The sequence below is a fragment of the Vigna umbellata genome, chromosome 4 (genome assembly GCF_029865625.1).
Source record: "Vigna umbellata cultivar VRB3 chromosome 4, Vumbellata_1.0, whole genome shotgun sequence".
Classification (NCBI taxonomy): domain Eukaryota; kingdom Viridiplantae; phylum Streptophyta; class Magnoliopsida; order Fabales; family Fabaceae; genus Vigna; species Vigna umbellata.
Genome location: NC_142168.1, coordinates 7,638,105 through 7,659,011, shown reverse-complemented (window position 1 = coordinate 7,659,011; position 20,907 = coordinate 7,638,105). Strand labels below are relative to the sequence as shown.

At 34.5% G+C, this 20,907-nt stretch overlaps 1 protein-coding gene and 1 pseudogene across 2 annotated transcripts; both read right to left on the bottom strand.

The window, feature by feature from the left end:
* Positions 1-444: 444 nt before the first annotated feature.
* Positions 445-1,971, bottom strand: LOC124833938 (S-adenosyl-methionine 4-1-methyl-2-pyrrolidinyl-3-oxobutanic acid methyltransferase-like; annotated as a pseudogene). The gene is made up of 4 exons (XR_015786258.1): positions 1,833-1,971; positions 1,339-1,728; positions 942-1,196; positions 445-862 (listed from the first exon to the last, which is right to left on the bottom strand). The product of XR_015786258.1 is annotated as an S-adenosyl-methionine 4-1-methyl-2-pyrrolidinyl-3-oxobutanic acid methyltransferase-like (transcript).
* A 16,867-nt stretch (positions 1,972-18,838) lies between these two features.
* On the bottom strand, positions 18,839-20,086 carry LOC124833927 (desiccation protectant protein Lea14 homolog). Its single transcript, XM_047308502.2, has 2 exons — positions 19,661-20,086; positions 18,839-19,383 (listed from the first exon to the last, which is right to left on the bottom strand). Exons 1-2 carry the CDS (start codon positions 19,936-19,938, stop codon positions 19,131-19,133), a joined length of 531 nt encoding a protein of 176 aa, XP_047164458.1. The 5' UTR covers positions 19,939-20,086; the 3' UTR covers positions 18,839-19,130.
* Between the last annotated feature and the right edge of the window lie 821 nt (positions 20,087-20,907).

Genomic DNA, 20,907 nt, shown 5'->3' with positions numbered 1-20,907 from the left:
ATTAAACAATATAAACAATTATAAATTAATATTATGCTGCTGGTTTGTTTTGAGAATGAAGCAAGTAGTGGGAGATTTATATTTAATTTTTATTGTGTAAAAATTTTAATGAATCAACAATAACTATAATATTGCAAGGTGTCTTGTAAAAAGAATTCGTGAAGCAAGAAAAGACAGTTTTCGTAGTGAGAGATAAAAAATAATCTGTTTATACTAATCCACAGCTGCTCAACTTTTATTATGCTATGCACTTTCTCTTTTCCATTTTCTACTGTTAAAAACACAATTAGTCTCTTGTTTTTTAGTTTATATACAATAAACTTTTCATATATTTTTAAAAAAGGTGGTGTGAGGCTGATGCACTTGAATTTCTAGATCTCACTTAAATTTTCTTTATTATATTCTTTTCTTCCATAATATTTTAAAAATTCAAAAAACAATAAATTCACAAAAAAAAAATACTAGTTTTTGATATCTATTAAGAAACAGCTTCAAGCCTTTTTTTAATGGACATCACAAAAGTAGCACTCTCTAATTTTCCAACCTTCATTGTCTGCATAATTTTATTCTGAAACCTCACGAATAGTTCGTTTATAACCTCTGTATCAAACTTCTCTGACAAGAGAGGCTCCATTGCTGCTCGTGCGTGCTTGGAAATGATTTCGGCTCTTCTATTTTCACCATGAAAGGAATCATCATCACCACCTTCAATGCTCATGCCTTCATCCCAAGCCGAGATTACAACTTCTAATCTTTCAAGAAACAGTGACTCTTCTTCCTGAATCACATGCTTAACTTCCTCAACTGTAGGTTCATACACTGGTATATTAAACGATTCTAATTTTGCTTCTTCAATCAAACCCTACGTACAATTTATGGGTATAATTAATCAATAATCATGACAAACTTAATTGTAATCAATTAAAAAAAATGTTGTTTACCTCCATGAGCATGTCATTGAGTATCAAACTAACTATTTCCCAACTTGTTCTTCTTGGAGTTTCATGATAGCCCAGATGCATTAACACCATTGCTCCTCCTGGAACAAGTTCCTCAGAACGTGATTTCAGAAACAATTTGAAGTCTTGCTGATACTGCTTAAGGTAGGCTCTGTGTACTTCAGGAGGGCTTGTGCTAACTATATGACAATGACCCTTGTTAAGGGATGCTGCATCCTTACACCCCAATAATGGATCCTACAACCAAAACATGAGATGAATAAGCTCAAGTATCTAGAGTGAGAAATTGAAACAAAAACAAACCTAAGACAGAAATGGTTCTGGTGAACTATAACTCATCAAAAAGTTTAGAGGTGAAGAGAGAGTAAACTTATCTAACCTGAGAAAGCCAGTGTAGACCGTTGGAGGAATGAAAAAGGTTTATGGAATTACTGGGAAAGAGTCTTCCATAGAAGGATCCAGGTGTGACATTAATAAAGCATGAACCATTTCCTTTATATTGTATCTAAAAATCTGGAAGTAACTTGATAATGGTATTGAAATCATTTCCATATAAATCATTGAGATAAAATTGGAATGTTGGTAGATCACAGTTTAAGTGAGTGCATGCTGTATCAACGATGTTAATGATGTTTGATATTACAAGAAGTGTATTTGGTCCAACTGAACAACCTAAGTCTGCTACTTTCATGCAGTTCGGAGAAGAATCACGACACAGCCTTGTTATTGTTTCTTCTAGTATGAATTTGGCATTAAGCATCATTTGTCTCTGAAATAATCAAAGTTAGATGAATATATAGAAGAAAAGGAAAGAAAATAAAAGAATGGTTAGTGATGTAGTTAAATCTGGTTATATGAAGATAAAGATGGTACTTGTATGGAGGAGTTGTTTGCATAACTCATTTCTCCCTTGCCACCGTTCATGTGAAGGAATGGTTGATCTCTTTCCATTGATGAAGCACCCAAATGATTGAATCAATGATCTGGCTTCAGAATATTCTCACCTTTAATAATAACTATGAAAATATGAGCATCTCTGATTTCTAATATTTTAAAGGAAAAAGTTTGTTTCACACGGATTAAAAAAAACATTCATTTGACTGCTTTTAATAATATAATAATATATATTATGATTTTAAATTAAAAAGTAATATAATTATAATTAAAGTATTATTATTTAACCGTGTCATTGGTCGTATTCTTGTCTCAAAATATCACTGCTCCATTTTAGATGCATGCTAGTGGTTTCAGAAACAGGACGTGGTCTCAGAAACAGGACGTGCATGTGGTCTCAGAGACAGGACATGTGATTTTCTTTCGTCTTATAGTAGCTTTTGTTTATGTGAGAGTGAGATCGACGAGTTAATAAATAATGATATTTTAACAATTTTTTTTAATAATTTTTTGATAACAGGTGTCATTATTTTGTAGATTTGTATATTTGAAATTACTAATCACAATCAATTACATATTTTGTTGTAAAAAAGTTGTTAAAATAATAATTTTCTTAATAAAATTTTAATATTTTATTATTATTGCACCGTATGAAATATTGACCGAGCGGTCATGAAATAAGACCGATCGGTCTATCCATTATTGGTCAGCCTGGTCAAATGGTTTGGACCGCAATTGGGCCTACGACGCCAATAAGCTACTCCAAATGGTAATTGGGCTAGCGCTTAAGTTGTTATTGGGCTAACAGTCCAAGAGATGATAAAATAATTAAAGATATCTGGTTAAAGATATTTGATAAACCAAATCCAAAATATTTGGTTGAAGATATTGATAAAGTCGTTTTTGGGTAACCAACCGGATCTCCAGGTAAGGTTGTTTTTATTGGATCTATGAAACACATATAAATACATTGACAGAGCCAAAAAAGGTAGGTTCTACTTACGCATTATTCATATGCTAGATTCACCCTCTACTACTCTAAAAATACTCAAAGAGTGCTAATCCTTCACTGAGTATTCTCTTAAGAGCAAAAACTCTTCAACAACACGCCTAACTTGAGCGTCGGAGTGCCTTTTGCAGGTACATCCTCCCTCATCCAAAAGGAGATCAATTGGTTCACACCAATACCGATCGGGCAACAGAAGGAGATTGAAGGTGACCGAGCAGTTCAGGCTAAAGAAAAGCAAGTGATTGGAGGAAGGCAAGCGGTTCAGACACGTCAGGAGGTCAGTCTCTCAGTCCCGAAAATATTTACCGAAACATTTTGGCGCCTACCGTGGGACCGAGCGACATCCCACTGAAACTGCAAGGAACCAAGACGAGCGTTCGGTCTCGACATTGCTACTTTGGATCAACACCAGAAACTTTCAGGAAAGCAAAAGCTACACTACATGAATCATCACCTCTACGTGAAATTTCATCAAGAAAGGTTGCTCTCTAGTGACCATAGTCGTGAATGTGGTGACGGGTACAATCAAGAAACCCAATTTCAATCATCAATCTTGGGCAGCCATGGAAGCCATTGATACCATCGCTAGTACCCCTCTCAACAGCAAGGTTATGAGCCAATAATCCACGCTTCTCGCGCCACTTGTCATCCACCAAGCCAGACATGACACATTTTGTATTCACAAAGGATGCTCTCAAGGGAAACCACCACAACCGCCACCACGAGAAAGAAACCCTCCATCATGAATTAAGAGAAAACCCAAAAAACCAAAAGTCCATAATCGCTAATCGCGAAAGAAAAACAAGATCAAAGCCCCAATTTCAATCACACCAGAAATCCCTGAAAACATAAACCCAAAAATTTGTTGAGAACCTGAAACCCTAAATTTGCCATTCTTGAAGAAGGAGGAGAAGGAAACTTGTGCCGCAAATTAGAACAACCATCGTCCTTGTGTAATCATTGAGACCTCGCCACACCATCACTCCGTCATCTGTCGCGCCGTTCAGTTATACCTTCGCGTCATCCACCTAAGAAACAAGCAAGGGCAAAACCTTACATTGCCACTATCTCATTTGATCAGGAGCGTGATAAGAGTTATACCGCAGATGCCACTATTGATTTCCGTGGCCACACTGCACTTTCATCAGTAAGAAGGTCCACATCATCAAGTGCAGCCCATTGAAAATTTTCAGTGTAGTAAATAATCCAACAAGGTGGCATTATAAGAAACCCCGAAAGGAAATTGATCTTAATTCTACTCTGAAGAAGAGTCAAAGTGTTGATCAATAATTCAACCACTCGACCTTGAACGTAGTCAACTGTTCGGCCTCACAAGTTCAACCGTTCAGCCTCACAGGTTCAACCGTTAGGCCTCCCATGTATTTAGCCATTCGGCCTTGCACGTAGTCAACCGTTCGGCCTCTCAGGTTCAACCGTTCGGCCTCCCATGTATTTAGCCATTCGGCCTTGCATGTACTCAACTATTCAACCTTAGGTATTCAACCGTTCAGCCTCACAAGTATTCAACCGTCCAGTCTCATAAGTTACACTGTTCGGGCGCACAGGTATTCAAGCGTTCGGCCTCACAGGTGTTCAATCATTCGGCCTCATAGGTTCAACCATTCAGCCTCACAGGCCAATGTATTCAGCCATTCGACCTTGCACGTAGTCAACCGTTCGGCTTTCCATGGCCTCAAGCGTTCCAACATTCGGTCATTTGGCATTATAAGTGTTCGGTCACCCGACCTCAACCGCTGGGTCATCCATGGCCTCAAGTATTCAAGCATTCGGCAGTTCGACCTCACAGGTGTTCGGCCCTTCGGCCTCAGTTAATCGGCCTTCCATAGCCTCAGTTTGTGCAGAAAATTACTACTGGCATAGCCCAATGAGACCATGATTTCTTTACCGATCGGTCACAAGGCATTAAAATACCTACACACTCATCCAGAGCACATCCTAATATGAATCAATCCTAGACCGAGCAGTCTTACTGGCTTGTCTGTCTGACCTTATTGCATAAGCTACTTTGAAAATAACTATCTCAACTTTTGATTATGTACATTTTTTCTAACCATTCCAATTCGAACTATTATTTTTCTTCAAGTATAGATGATAGGATCCTGCATACCACTTGGCCAAAAGAAGTGCATAAGCTGAGAGGTAAAGTCCTCTCACTAGGACGTTCTCCAAGAACTCCTAGTGCAAAGCCAAACGGTAAATTTTGTTCTCTAGGAAGAACTCCTACGTCAAAGCCGAACAGTCGCAAACGTTCTTTGTAGAATTTAATCTGGCCTTATAAAACGGACCGAATGCTCTATCATCAAATAGGGATAAATAAAGCTTAATAGTCTTGGACTGAAAAAGGCATGTACAAAGACCGAACGACCTCGTTTATATTTTTGATATTATCTTACAGGTTACAAGGCGCTAAAGCAATTACAAGTTCATCCTAGTATGAATTTCAAATTTTGGTCTCCAAACAATCAACCGAAGACCAACCAGTCTTACTCTTTCGGCTGATCGGCCTTATAGCATAATCTATTTTTAATATTAATTGTCTAACCTTGTAAATGCATTGATTTGTTTGGCTACTCTTTTTCTCATTTTACAGTGCAGATAATCACATCTTGCATACAAAGGCCGAACAGGCTCTCAACAAACGACCACAAGCATAACGCAACTACCGGTAAAACACCAAGCGGGTGGGACGATCATCGCCGACCATCCTCAGTCGAGCGGTCATTTACAACTAGTAGCCTAAAAAACCTAGATAGTCGAAGCAGGTGGGACGATCAACACCGACCATCCGCAGCCGAAAAGTCATTCTATCCTGTAGCCTAAAAAACTTGGATAGTCGAAGTAGTCGAACGGTCATTCTATCCAGTAGCCTAAAAAACCTGGATAGTCGAAGCATCCGAACGGTCATTCTATCCAGTAGCCTAAAAAACCTGGATAGTCGAAGTAGTCGAACGATCATTCTATCCAGTAGCCTTAAAAACCTAGATAGTTGAAGCAGCCGAACGGTCATTCTATCCAGTAGCCTAAAAAACCTGGATAGTTGAAGTAGCCGAACGGTCATTCTATCCAGTAGCCTAAAAAACCTGGATAGTCGAAGCAACCGAACGGTCATTCTATCCAGAAGCCTAAAAAACCTGGATAGTCGAAGTAGCCAAACGGTCATTCTATCCAGTAGCCTAAAAAACTTGGATAATCGAATCGGGTGGGACAATCATTATCGACCATCCTCAGCTGAACGGTCAAGCAGGTGGGACGATCATCATCGACCATACTCAACCGACAGGTCTAGCTTACATGGTATAACCATATACTTTCTTTAACTTCAAATTCGATTATTTTTCCTCTTTAGTACAGGTAACATGCACTGTTGGTTGCACAACTGCATAAGGAAAAAGTTCTAAAAAGAGCTCTACTCAACCACTAATAAGAGCGGCAGAAGCTCTCTAGTACAACAAACACAGCCTCCCTCAAACTCATAAGTCCTATAGCTAATCAAGGCTAAAAGTCAAACGATTACACTCGGACTTGGGGGACATGATGTACCGTATGAAATATTGACCGAGCGGTCATGAAATAAGGTCGATCAGTCTATCCGCCATTAGTCAGCCTGGTCAAATGGTTTGGGCCGCAATTGGGCCTACGGTGCCAATAAGCTACTCGAAATGATTGGGCTAACAGTCCAGGGGATTATAAAATAATTAAAGATATCTAGTCAAAGATATTTGATAAACCAAATCCAAAATATTTGGTTTAAGATATTGATAAAGCCGTTTTTGGGTAACCAACCGATCTCCAGGTAAGGTTATTTTTATTGGATCTATGAAACGCTTATAAATACATTGACAGAGCCAAAAAAGGTAGGTTCTACTTACGCATTATTCATATGCTAGATTCACGCTCTACTACTCTAAAAATACGCAAACAGTGTTAATCCTTCACCGAGTATTCCCTTAAGAGCAAAAACTCTTCAACAACACGCCTAACTTGAGCGTCAGAGTGCCTTTTGCAGGTGCATCCCCCGTCGTCCAGAAGGAGACCGATCAGTTCACACGAATACCGATCGGGCAACAGAAAGAGATTGAAGGTGACCGAACAGTTCAGGCTAAAGAAAAGCAAGCTATTGGAGGAAGGCAAGCGGTTCAGACACGTCAAGAGGTCAGTCTCTCGGTCCCGAAAATATTTACCGAAACAATTATAAATAATAATTTCAATTACATTTATATATGTATTATGTGATATATATATATATATATATATATATATATATATATATATATATATATAAAATAATAACAAAACAATGAAGAATAATAATATATGACAAGTATTTTTTATTATGAGTTTTTAAATTTTGATAATGATATTCATATTAATTTATGAAAACTTAAAAAAATTAAGTGTTTGAATATCAAATCTTAAAAGAATAATTTTATAATTTTTTAAAAAAATTGTTAATTATTTGGTCTTCTTTGTTAATTATGTGGTCTTCTTTGTTAATTCATGTGATTTCTTTTGGTTTCTTCATTAATTCATATTTATATTGTAAAGAATAAAAAGTTACCTTTAATAAAGATAAGGTAATGGCGCAATATATGCTTCCATCATAGATTCAAAATTTATTTTTAAACATTTTGGTTTCAAATTTATCTCACGATCGTGTCCAAAATCACACTAAAACTATTATGTAAAATCTTACACTTTCTGAAAATGAATAAGACCACGATTATAATCTTTAATAATTAAAGTGTAAATACATTAAAAATATTTATTAATTTTTTGTTACCCAACCAGATACTAAATTGGTTATTTCAAGAAAGAACTCCCTTTAAAAATTAATGAGCCAAACCAACTCAAAACCAACCAGAAAAATTTGAATCTGATTCGACCCACCACGGGTTAGTGAGTTAAACGAGTGACTCAATGACTTACTTAATTATATTTTTTAAAATAAAAAATTAAAATTACAAACATTTTGCAACCCAACATCAAGAAATAATAGATTCCTCTATTTTGATTTCACCTTTAATATATGTTTTTTAATTTCAATTTCTCTTTTTGCTACTTGTTGCTTTCAATTTTTGAAGTAAGAGATTTCATTAAGGTTTTTGAGGAAAAGGTGTTTGCTTGCTATGCGGTAACGCAATAGGTCAAGGGATAAATTCTCTTTACGCGACATGTTCGGAGAACGAGCAGTGCATTCCGATTTTCAGAATGCTAGTAACTATTTTCATGAATGTAGTTATTACTGTTTTAGAGTAAATCCCGATAAAACTATAGTAGTTGAAATTGTTAAGACTGTGTGCTTGATCGGGGTCTTGAGAAGTATAAGGAGTTTTCCAAATACAATATGATGCAATTGATAACAACTAACTTGGGTTGGGGGTTGGGAGTTGGGGATCATCAACAGTAAAGTGAGACCACTCTAAGAGTATAACAGATTCACGAAAGCAGAGTGAAGAAATTATTTTTTAGGGTTTCATAAGATAATAAATTAATAAAATAAAATTAGGTGGGTTGGTAAGCCAGTCCAACTCACCACGCGTTCAACTCGGATGAGCTAGGTTTAAATAAATCGAGTTGAAAATTGACTCGCATAAAAAACTGTCAGAACCCGTGATGTGCCGAGTTAACCCACAAGTTGTAACCCATTTTCACAACTCTATAAAAAAAAATTAACACAAATATTTGTTTATCAAATACAACATTATGTGTAGAATGTCTCTACCGTTCAACACTATTTTAAACCCTTTTATAATAAGATTGTGTAATGTAATGTTCTTGTAAGAGCTTTTTATTTTCATTATAGACTTTGTGCAAGTTGTCTCATTTGCACATAAACAAATCACATGTTTATCTAATAAAAAAAAGAGAGAAATTGCTAAAATTATATATATGACACAAGGTTTTAATAAAGTAAAAAACTACTATCATAGTGCACAAATAAGATTTAAATATAATAAAAATGATAAAACTTTAATGAAAAATTCATTGATAACCCAAATATTTTATACTTTACATTACTTTTGGTTATTTTTTACATTTTTTAAAAGTATTAAAATTTATTTTTTATAATATATTAAATAAATAGAAATATGTTTCAGTGATATTTAGTAGGAAAAGAAAAGAACTTTGGGTAGCAAATAGTTATATAATCAGTGAGTTTAAAATATCAAAATTCAAGAATGAAATTTTTAATTTAACATTATATTTGATGACTACTATAATATATTAAAGAGCAGTGTTTATTAAAGATAAAATTTCGCACGTATATAGAATAATACAAATAACTGATTATCAATTTAAAAAATATACCAACTTTTTTATTTAATAAAAAGATATGATCAAATTTAAACACACCCCTTTCTTTTAATTTGTAAGGTAAGTATAATTGAATATTAATTTCATAAATTTAATAGATAATATAATTTTATACTTTTACAGAGTTTTTTAAGAAAGATTTACTGGATTAATGAATCATAAGTTAAACATGAATTATAACATCATTTTTATCCCAAAATATTAAATAAGTGGATTTGTAGGTCTGATCTTGCAAAGCTAATAAGGGAATCAACAAAAATTATTTGGAATGAAGCACGAAGACTCATATATGCTTTAGAAGCATTAGATTTGATTATTAAAGGACATTCTAGATTCTAATAATCCATTTGAGAAAAATGTTATGATATTACAAAAAGATTTTCAACAAGTATTTTCAGAATGCAAAGACACAATTGATTTTTGCATGTATTGTTAAGTCTCCTTTATGGACTAACACAAATGTTTTGCATCTACCCAAAACATGGGATCATTACAAGATCACAATTATGCATATTTATACGTCACGCGCATCATTGTGGGGATTAAACCAATTTATGATATGGTAAAAATATCTTATGAAATAGAAATATCATCGGAAAAAGCAAGTTCATTACACAAATTAATACAAGAAACATTTCCCCATGTAGAAATTCATATATGGGATGCATCTTATATGATTCAAACAGCTATGTTGACTCAAAAAATAAGATATTGAAAAATTTAAGGACATGATTATTAATCCATTTACAAGAAAAAAATATAATTTATTACCATTTGATAAGGTTAGAAGAGACACTCATAATTTATGCCAACAATAATACCCGTGTAACATTATGTTTTTACCATATGAAATTTAAGAATAGAAGTCTTGTATATTCGAAACACCGTTCCTATCCAAAACTTAAAATAAAATTTTAATATTACAACTTAAAACATTTTTTCCAAATGCTTTTCAAAAACTCCCAATGTGTCTCTTCACAATTATACATCTTCAACTCAAAATATGCTCCCATATAACACATATGTTATACGATCATTGCACAAACACAAATAAGTAGGGGTGATCTAACATGAAAAAGATCATTCATAAAACATGCATAAATATATTACTACACATAACAATAATCATATTATCATGCAATAATCATACTAGACTCGACTATCTGAATGAAATGTATACTTGTGAGGGCCTCTATTACTCTTACAGAGTCATTGTCAATGCAATACACATGTCATTCACAAGATTAGCTTGTCAATGTCCAAACTCGACACACTGACTAAGACCTCCTTCCACTCTCACCACATATATCATCATTCTTTACTTGAGACTGAATGACTATTAGAGTATCAGGATAACCTCTAACATTAGGACTCCCTACATCAACATGTACACTAATCAATTACAAACACATAATCTCTCCACGAGACCTTTGACCAATCTTATATTATGTTCATATTCATCAACCAATTTATCATGCAATACATATTTGATCTAAATTTATGTTCATGGGTTAACTTAGAATAATGTTCAAGTCAATGACACAACCATACAAACAAATCAAAAGTACAATCACTCAAGATTTCACCAAATATGATCAAAGATTATTAACAACTTAAACAATTGAAATATTTCGTGGAAAAATTGTTCTAACTACAGATTTAATTAAAGATCTTACCGATCAAAGTAAATAACAATACGTTCAGAACCCACGGTAAAAATTTTGGTTCGATCCAATGGTTCATGAAACGGAAATCATAATTTTTGCCTAGATGATCCAAAAACAGAATTAAGGTAGTGTTAAGTTCCTTAAGAAACAAGAAACTAATTTCTCTAAATATCAATTAAAAATTCGAGTAGTCAAAGTGAATCAATATTTCTTAGGAACTAAATATCCAAATTTCAAGTTAATTTAACGGTTAACTAGGTAGGAATTATGATTTTACCAAGACAAATTAAGGACGAAATTTAAGTGTGGTTTTCAGCTCTACCCAAAAATTGAAAATTAATTCTTCTAAACATAGACATCCAATTAAAAATACTTACCACTTTAAGTGGTTGTCACCATATGTAGCTACCATTTGAACTACCACAGTTCCTTACTTAAAAATTATTTTATATAACCCATTAATCATGTTTCTACCCATAAAAAAGTTTATACTACTACTAATAGTAAAAAGTAGTACTATTTCTTAAGGTAAATATTTTTATCGGTCTTACAACTTGCACACTCTAAGTGGCTTACCACCACATTTTAAAGTTTTAAAAATGTGCACTATTAATGTTGTTGTACACCATCGATCCTAAATAAGGTTTATGTAATAGAACAAGATTATGTTATGGGTTCTACATGAACATGTTGGTTATTGAAATATTAAAAAGAACATCATGTTGGAAAAATATGTTTCTAACCAATAATTAAATATAAAACAATAGAAATTGTTGGTCTTCCAATTGTGCTTCTTAGGAAACAATTCTGTCTTAAACTAGGTTTTGCAATTACTATAAATAACTGATTGTTTGGATTTACCTTTTGTACTATGTTTTGAGTCATTATCAATTATATGTTGCTTTGTTAAGAGGGTATTTCTCAAACAAAAGTACTTATTAAAGAAGGAAAACTTGAAAGCGAAGCCGGTTATTTAACCAAAAATGTTATTTATAAGGATATTTTGTTATCTCAATACACTAGTACAATAAGAGGCTATGGCACCGGTTATTTTAGTCTATAGACACCGGTTCCTGACCCGAAGCATATATAAACGAGGTAAAAGGTCCGCACTTTTACGCCTCGGTTATATAACCGAGTTAAAATAATATAGGAATAGAACTCGGTTCCTTTGAACCGAGGTAGTATGCTCTTCGGATATACGCAATGGAGGATTTCGCAACCAAAAATAAGCACTTCCATTATGTGGTGAATCAGCAACTCCATATCAAAGAATAATTAATTGGTTTTTTAAGAGGCAGAGATTCTGCTTCAGGTTCAGAATATGTTTCAAGAGCCACAAGATTTTTGACCCTGTCACACTAAAATTATTATTGTCTCCAAGCACACTTTCTGCATCCTTCGTTTGTGAGAACATTGCACCAAGCCATATCTTTTCTCTTTTCTCTGTGGAACTCAAATTGAAGACATCCATATAAACAACTGGTTAGTTTCCTTTGTTGCTTTTCTAATCAAACCTCCCACAAAACCAGCACATGATATCATATCATTCAGCAACATTTGATAACACAACAATTAATGTCAATAATTCAACTTCTTCAAGATCTCTAGCACACACAAAAGACAAACAACCATCAAGAAGAAAAAGCTGCAGAAAAATAGAAAATAAGAGTGTCCCTGCCACCCCAACCGTTGCAGGCCCACCGCCCTTCCACCTCCTGCCCACCGCCCCTCCACCTCCTGCTCCCGCCACCCCGACGAAGCCTTCACCGGCTTCTGTCCCTCATGCCTCTGCGAACGCCTCGCCCTCCTCGACCCGAACAACAACAGCAAACCCGCCACTGCCCGCAAACCTCCATCCACCGCCGCCGCCACCCTTCAAGCCCTCTTCCGCCCACCCGCCTTCACGGAGCTACGCCGGACAAAGTCCTTTTCCGCCTCCAAAATCGAACCTTTCTCTACCTCCTTCGAACCTCATCGCAAATACTGCGACGTTCGCCTCCGCAACACTCTCTCCGACGTTCGCATCCGCAGCCCACGCGAACCAGATCCGCCATCCTTTGGCGATAAAGAACAGATCTCCAACCTCCTCTGCCGCGAGATGAAAACAGCGAACAGCCACCACTGTCACAAGCTCTGAAGGATCTCGCCGTCACAGTCGACGTTGCGGGTCGCCGCTGCTGCGCGAACTCGAAACCCCCATGGATACAGCGAACAACCACCACTGTTACAAGCTCTCAAGGATCTCGCCGTCACAGTCGACGTTGCGGGTCGTCGCTGCTGCGCGAACTCGAAACCCCCATGGGTCGCACCTCTGCCGTTGTGCCGCCATCCGTTGGACGAGAGATGAAGAACCTAATAGAGGTGAAGAATAGGGTTTGCACGAAGAAGAGAAACCGTGAATGGATGTGGGAGGAAAGTCTCGAGAGATAACCTATACACGAAGATTATGCCTCGGTTAAAATGCAAATCGAAACATAAATTCCCAAATGACATCGGTTCGTAAAAGACCGAAGCAGTAGGGCTTGTCGCATAAGGTTTTATGCTTCAATTTCATAAATAACCGAGACCGTATAGCGCATAGGCTTCGGTTCTTACTGAACCGAGGCGTATAAATTCATTTTAATTACAAGAATGCCACTTTATTTTAATACGCTTCGGGTTTTTAAAAACCGAAGCATATTAGGCGCGTTAAAAAACTATTTTTTTACTAGTGATATTAGATATGTAACTTTTTATGTTTAGTGTGACACATAAATATATGGATTTGTTAATACTCTACTCTACCTAATTGTACATTGACTTACAAAATATTTTTTAAATTTCACTATACTTATTTTTAATAGTATAAGTAACTTAGTATCTCAGTACATCTCGTCATTCATTGAAAATATCAACATATTTTATTCAAATAATACTCGTTACAGGTACTAAGAAATTTAACCCCCTTCAAAGGAAAATTAATTTGTAAAATAATGGAACACATGAAAGGATGACTATTTACTGGCATTTATTGGGCCAATTGACAATAAAATAGTATAAATAATTCATTATGTAATGACATTGTTACATAGTTTGTTTTTATATGATACTTTTGTCCAAAGGATTTTGACAAATACATTTTTATTCATTTAGATCATATTCTCCCAGCAAATTGAATATCCCATACTTCAAAATGTCAGCATATTGACTCCAATAACATTCTTTGTTCACATCAAATTATATATATTAATGAGATTATAATTATTTATTCAATCTTTTATACTACATCATATACTATTAATGAGTTATACATAGATTACAACTTTTTTTTCAGTTCTTCAAAATACAACAAAATTGAGGAGACTCCTTGAAAGATAAATTATGGCTATAATTAATATATTTTCCGATATTGTTATAGTTTAATACATTAATTCATCATCAAGAATAATATTTTTATCCATTACAAGCAAGCTTAAGCACACCCTGAACATAGATCATTATTTGGTCTCCCAATGAAGAATTAATTGAAATACAATACAGTTACAAATTTGTAATTTAATGATTTCTTCAAAACAATATATGTATACCAATGTATATTTAGACTTTGTTCTTAATATATATAAATTTATTTCATTTTTATCAAATTAATGACATTACAATATCATCATCTACTAATATAATATTATAGATATTTAAAAATACCTACACATACACACATACACGATATCGTATATATATATATATATATATATATATATATATATATATATATATATATATATATATATATATATATATATATATGTATATGTATATGTATATATATATATGTATATGTATGTATATGTATATATATATATGTATGTATATGTATATATATATATGTATGTATATGTATATATATATATATGTATGTATATGTATATATATATATATGTATGTATATGTATATATATATATATATATGTATGTATATGTATATATATATATATATATATATATATATATATATATATATATATATTATTCATGTGTAAGGTGTTTCTGCTGAAATGGAATGAGGATTTCCGTATCGAACGTCTTCCAGTCCCTGTCGAATGGTCACCTGGTTCTAAGCTCCGATTAGTCTTGTTTATCCTGCATGTCGAGCGTTCTGTTTCTCCTAGTTCCGGTAACCGAACATCGAATTGGGGTGATCTACAAAAGACACTCGGACGATCAAATCAGAAATTTTCTCTATATAGTTTTGTAGTGAGTTTTAAAAACGTGAGTTTACCTCGAATCTAAACTCTTGTTTATAGAGTTTAAAAGAATCTGACAAATTAATTTACCTCTTAATGGTCATTAATTCAAACATTAATTGTTTAACAGTAGTCACTATCACATTTATTGTGCCTTAACTCTGCTCAATAGTTGTCGGGGCCGAACGGCTGAGAGGCTTTTTCCTGCATGTTGTCTGTTCGGTCGGCCATGAGCCCAAAGTAACTTAGAGGTTCTCTTACACCTGTACCGTTCGGTCGGCTATGAGTCCATAGTAACATAAGGCATAAAATAAGTTGTTCAAAATACGTGAAGCACAAGCAGAAAACTATAAAATTATCCATTTTCACTTCTCTTAGTATCTTTACATCAAACATTCAAGGGGTAATTCCTACCCTATCCCATACAGGGATAGTAAGAATGACAAAGCAAGTGATCCCACAAGTCGGCCCGTAAGCCTGCATGACAAAATATGTGGAATGGATTAAGATTTCAGGCATGTGAGTTGACAAAGATTGGATCCGCATTACCCGCAATCTGCACAGGCTTGGAACAGGGCAAGGCGGGCCAACCCATGACACACATATCTCCTTACTTCTACTTCTATGAATGTTTCATCTTGGAGTAATGCTCCCTCCACCATCACACAGTGCTCCCTACATCTTTCTGGATTTTTTTTTAATTCAAAAATTACCTTTTTTACTTTTAACATTTACCCTTTTTTTACTTTTATGTCAAAACCCTAATTACCCTACACCTCCCTCTCATTTTCACTCACAGACAACCGCAGCTCCAACCCCCAATCTCACTTTCTCTCTCTCTCCATATATGTTTATTTCCCTACCATTCTCCATGCATATATCACATGTAACCTCTCTCATACTTTCCTACTTTTTTTTCTTTCTTTTTTACCAAAAACTCATCTTATCCTTCCCTCCTTCACTGCCATTAATTTCCCAAACACTTCACGCACTCCTCTTCGTACCCTTGTCCATTCTCAAACCATCAACTCTTTTATCTTCATTAAATCACTCACTTTTCCCAACAATTCTCACACACTATTTTTCTATCTTCCTTTCTCCTCACCAACCATGTTCAAAACAACACCCACTCTCATCTTATCAAAACTCATCTTCCTTTTTAACTTGAAACCTCACCATTCCAATGTTACCATTCTTTTTTTTTGTTCCTCTTACAAAAACTCACGTACACACTCACTACTCTCTTCTCCCTTTTTCAATTTTCTTCTTTCCTCCTTTCTCTTCCTTTTTAATTTGTTACGTAATTATATCTAAATTAATTTTATTTTATTTAATCAAATAATTATTATTAATTTAATTATTATTAATTTAATTACAATTAATTGATTTTCTTTTTGAAAAATGACAGTAAAAAAGAATCACAGTAGGGGAGAAAAAAATAAGAGCAATTTGATTTATGCGGAAGTGGTGGAGTGTGAGGGTGCATTAATACAGTGATGGGGACCATTAATGAGATTTAATGAAATAGTTGGATATTGGTGAAAGTAAAAATAGAAATTAAAAATTTATAAAAGGACAAAAAAAGAATGGGGAGGTGTAGGGAGCACTATGTGATGGTGGAGGGAGCAACTCTCCATCTTGCCCTTTCAAATTTTCACTCTCCACTTCTAGATTATCAAAAATATAATCAATTTCAAAAGGGTTAAATATGCTTTTAGTTCCTGAAGTATCATGCTATGTTGGGTTTCGTCTCTCTTCAAAAGGTTTGTTCATTTTCATCCTCTTAGGTGGGAAACTCGAAAATTTTTAGTCTTTAAAAAGCAATGGCATTAGATTTTCTCTAAGATGGCTAACGGTGTGCCACGTCTGATGTCAACTTCTATGTTAAGTGTCTGCCACGACTTTAAATTTTTTTTCTGAAATCAAATTAGGTGTTTCTTGAAAAATTAGGGTTCTTTCCTTATCTTCAATGAAACGAAGTTGGGATCTTTAATATTTTTTTGAAATCCATGGCAACACCAACAACAATGCTCATTCCAGCAACACTAATATTCTTTTGCAGATCCGAATAAATAAGCACACCTAGTAGCTCTGACCAGTTAAAGTTAATATGTATAAATAAACATAAGCTTCGGAGGAGTCTAGAAGGCTGTCTTGGGGCGCCAACACAAAGGCTCTGGAAAACGTTCCCTCGTCACCAGAAGCCCCGCTCTCGCAATCAGAAACCACTGATTTGTCATCCGAAACATAAGTAGGCGTGTCCGATGAACCCTAAACATAAATGGTTAATGGGTCTGTCCATAATGCAGAGAGAAGAGAGGGGGAATTGAAATTGGGAATATGGGAGGAAGTGCGAGGAAAGAATGGAAGAATTTGGGGAAATTAAAAGAGTTGGTGGCAGAATCTTAACCCCTTTTAAAGAGTGGTTCATTTAAATATCTCCATACCTTACCATCATAACATTTTTTTTATGTTTTCTTAATCAGTGAAAAAGCTGCAGGAGTAGTTTCTCTCATGTCGAAAGCTTGTGTTTGGGAGGTTGAAGAAGAGTGAACAACCATAAAACCGCCACCCTCTATGCCACTTGATGCTGAGAGAACAACACCAATGCATAATGCAACCACCACTGCATCATCCACAACATGTCCACCTTGCTTAATCAATGAAACATCAATTGCAGAACATCGAGCATCATCAATTGCAATAACTCCCACACCTGCTGAGAGAAACCTAATTTTTTTTCAAAGTAAAAAAACCTTAATCTGAAGAAAAGAAAGCAAACCTTTCAAAGAGAAATGAAACTCATTTTAGGGATTAAAAGCATATTTAATCAATTTCAAAATTCGAATCAGATTTTAAAATTTAACTAAGCATGCATCAAATTTCAAAATCTGATTAAATCTTCGTAAATTTCAAAATTCAATAAAGACTTGATGAGATTTCAAAATCTGTTAGTGTGTTTTTATTGTAAAGCATAATAATCATTTAAAAAAAAATTAAAGATGCTGAATGAAACACTTAGAAGTGGAGAATGAAACACCCATCTTTTATTCGTGCAAAAACTTGACTTGGTATCGTACTTGGTATTTTCTCTTTTGACTGGTTCGTTGATGTATTGAAATGGAGAAAAACTTTTGGAAAGTCTTGGTGGCATGGTCCTTTTTCAAATATCATGGTCCTTTTCCAAAACATGGAAACCCAAAAAGACCGCGCGATAACTGCCCCAGTTGTTTTTTGAGGTTGACCTTTTCTCTCCTTTCATCTTTTTAATTAATATCAAGTGATCTGGGTTGTATGATAACAATTGTATTTGTTATGTGCTTCACGATAGAGATGATCCTGTGAGAAGAAAGGGCAATCACTTGGAGCAAAGAGAGGAGTTAGGATTCACTTCTGCCATTAAAGGCCAATCGAAGTCACGGGCAGCAACTTTTGAATCAACAAATGCGTTCGAAAATTTCATGAAACATGGGATTGGAAGGTGAAATTGATAAAAATGCAGAATTTTTACAGACAAGGAAAGTCTCTAAATCCGTTTAGCATGTTTCTCACGGCCTAACACTTCTAGTGTTTCTCGCGATGTGGGTACTTATACATCACGACGAACATAAATTATATGGTCCAGCCCGCAAACCAGAACTTATACAAACAAGGTATAAAAGATGTTTGTCCAGTCTGCATTTTGCTGACCAAGAACAAGACGAACCTAGTTCGCATTGTCAGTTCTTAGGTAGATTCAAACAACGTATAAAAGATGTTTCAACCAAGAAAAATATTCAATATAAGACAAATTCTCACAACAAATTTAGAATACTCTTACGACCACATTGTCTACTCCACTAAAAATTTATTTAAAAACATCTACTTTTACTACAAAGTAAAGGAAAAGTCAAAATAATACTAAACAAGGTAAAATACTAAGGTTGTAGTTGGAGTAGAATTGTTGATATTACTTGTAAAGGGGAGAATTATCTGTCATTTGAAATACCATGACGTTTGTTTATAGCATTCATTGAGGAAAAGTAATTTGTTGGAATAGCGATTAGGCAAACATGTCTCTGAGGGTTGGGAGCTTGATCTCTCCCTTCTGAGAAAGAGGAATGGTAATGTTGCCGATGACAGGAAGGTCAATAATGAGCCAAATATCCAACTGATAATCAATGTCCCAATCTGCACCAATGTCCCTTGCCAAGCTCAGTAACACCGTGTGTGGCACCTTCACTGGCACATCCAACATTGTTGAATCCTTCGCCTTCAACGACCCTGGGTCTGGTATCGTCCCTGATGCTACCTCCCTTTTCACCACACAACACAATAACAACAAATCATATAACTATCACTCTTCTCCATTGTTGGATGCTAATTTTTCAACAATCCTTCCTCCCATCTAAACGAATTAAAACACCGAAATACTAGTTTGAAAATCATAAATCCAACCAACTGTTCAAATTTAAATCAAACAAATAATAATAACAATAGATCCTGCAAAATCCAACCACCATGATCGTTGTTTCACGACTCAGAAACATGCAAGCAAAACCAATCGATTGACGCTGAGAGAAAGATACGAACCTGTCTGCACTTTTGAAGGAGTACTTGATCTCACAAATAGGAAGCGGAGTGGCATAAGGATTAGAGACGGAAACCTTGGCCAAGTACTGGACGCTGTCGCGGCTGACCTTTTGGAAATCCACGTCGGCCACCGTCGCCTCTGGCTTCGGCATGTTCGCCACTTTGTCCGCGACGTAAGTTTTAGCTTTGTCCAACAACTGCGACATTTTCAGCACTGCAAATATCACACTCACACCGATAACACCAAACGACACCTTAACACCCAAACTCGCTCGCATACTTATAAACGGCAAAACCAGACAAACGGGATGCCGACACGTGAAGACTTTTGGTCGAACGTGGCCCCTTCCGTGTTAGCGGATCTGGACTTTCGGAGGCACAAGGGAATGGAATTAGATCCGAAAATCTGATGATAAAAAGATTAAGGAACTAATGCTGATTATCGCTGTCGTTTTTGTTTCCTTTGATGCCGTGTAACCGTGTAGGTTAAGTGTGCATACAATACGCGTGTTGTTAATTTTCTTGCAATCGTTTGGATTATTTTAGAAGCAAAGTTTACTTTTACATTATAAAATAAAAACTTAGAGCCTCTCTATTTTTTAAAGATACCTATGCAAATATATCTAAAAACAAAAATAATACAAAAATACACTCGTTTTTTTTTTCAAAATTAATAGTGATTGGGTGTACTGATGATGAAACAATTCTTTTTCTCTTTATGTTTTCTTTTTTTATTTGATTGAGCAACGTATTTCGGAAAAAAATAACGAATAATTGTTCTTTTGGGTAAGAGTTTGCTTATTTCTTATTCTTGAAAATTAATTTGTGTTTAAAAAATTAAACAAGATGTTTAATGAATATAAAATTTAAAATTTCTTTTCAAAAATTCAGAACATTGCTAATAAATTTTTATTTTTAACTTTCAATCCTTTGTTATTTGTAAAATTATAATTTTAGCAACTTATAACCAAATAAAATAACACATTTTATTACTTATAAATAAAATATATTGTTTCAATATATATAAATATATAGTATTAATACAATTATTTAAAAAAATTAATAATAATATATATTTAAAATACCTACTAAAAACTTATAGACTATAAGAAAAAATATTTTGTAACATCATAATTTTCTACCAAAATGCTTCAATATTTATTTCTCATCTGATCATGTCAATAAAGTTATCATCGCAAAAAGAAAGAAATATATAAACAAAACAACACAAAAGAAATGATAATTAG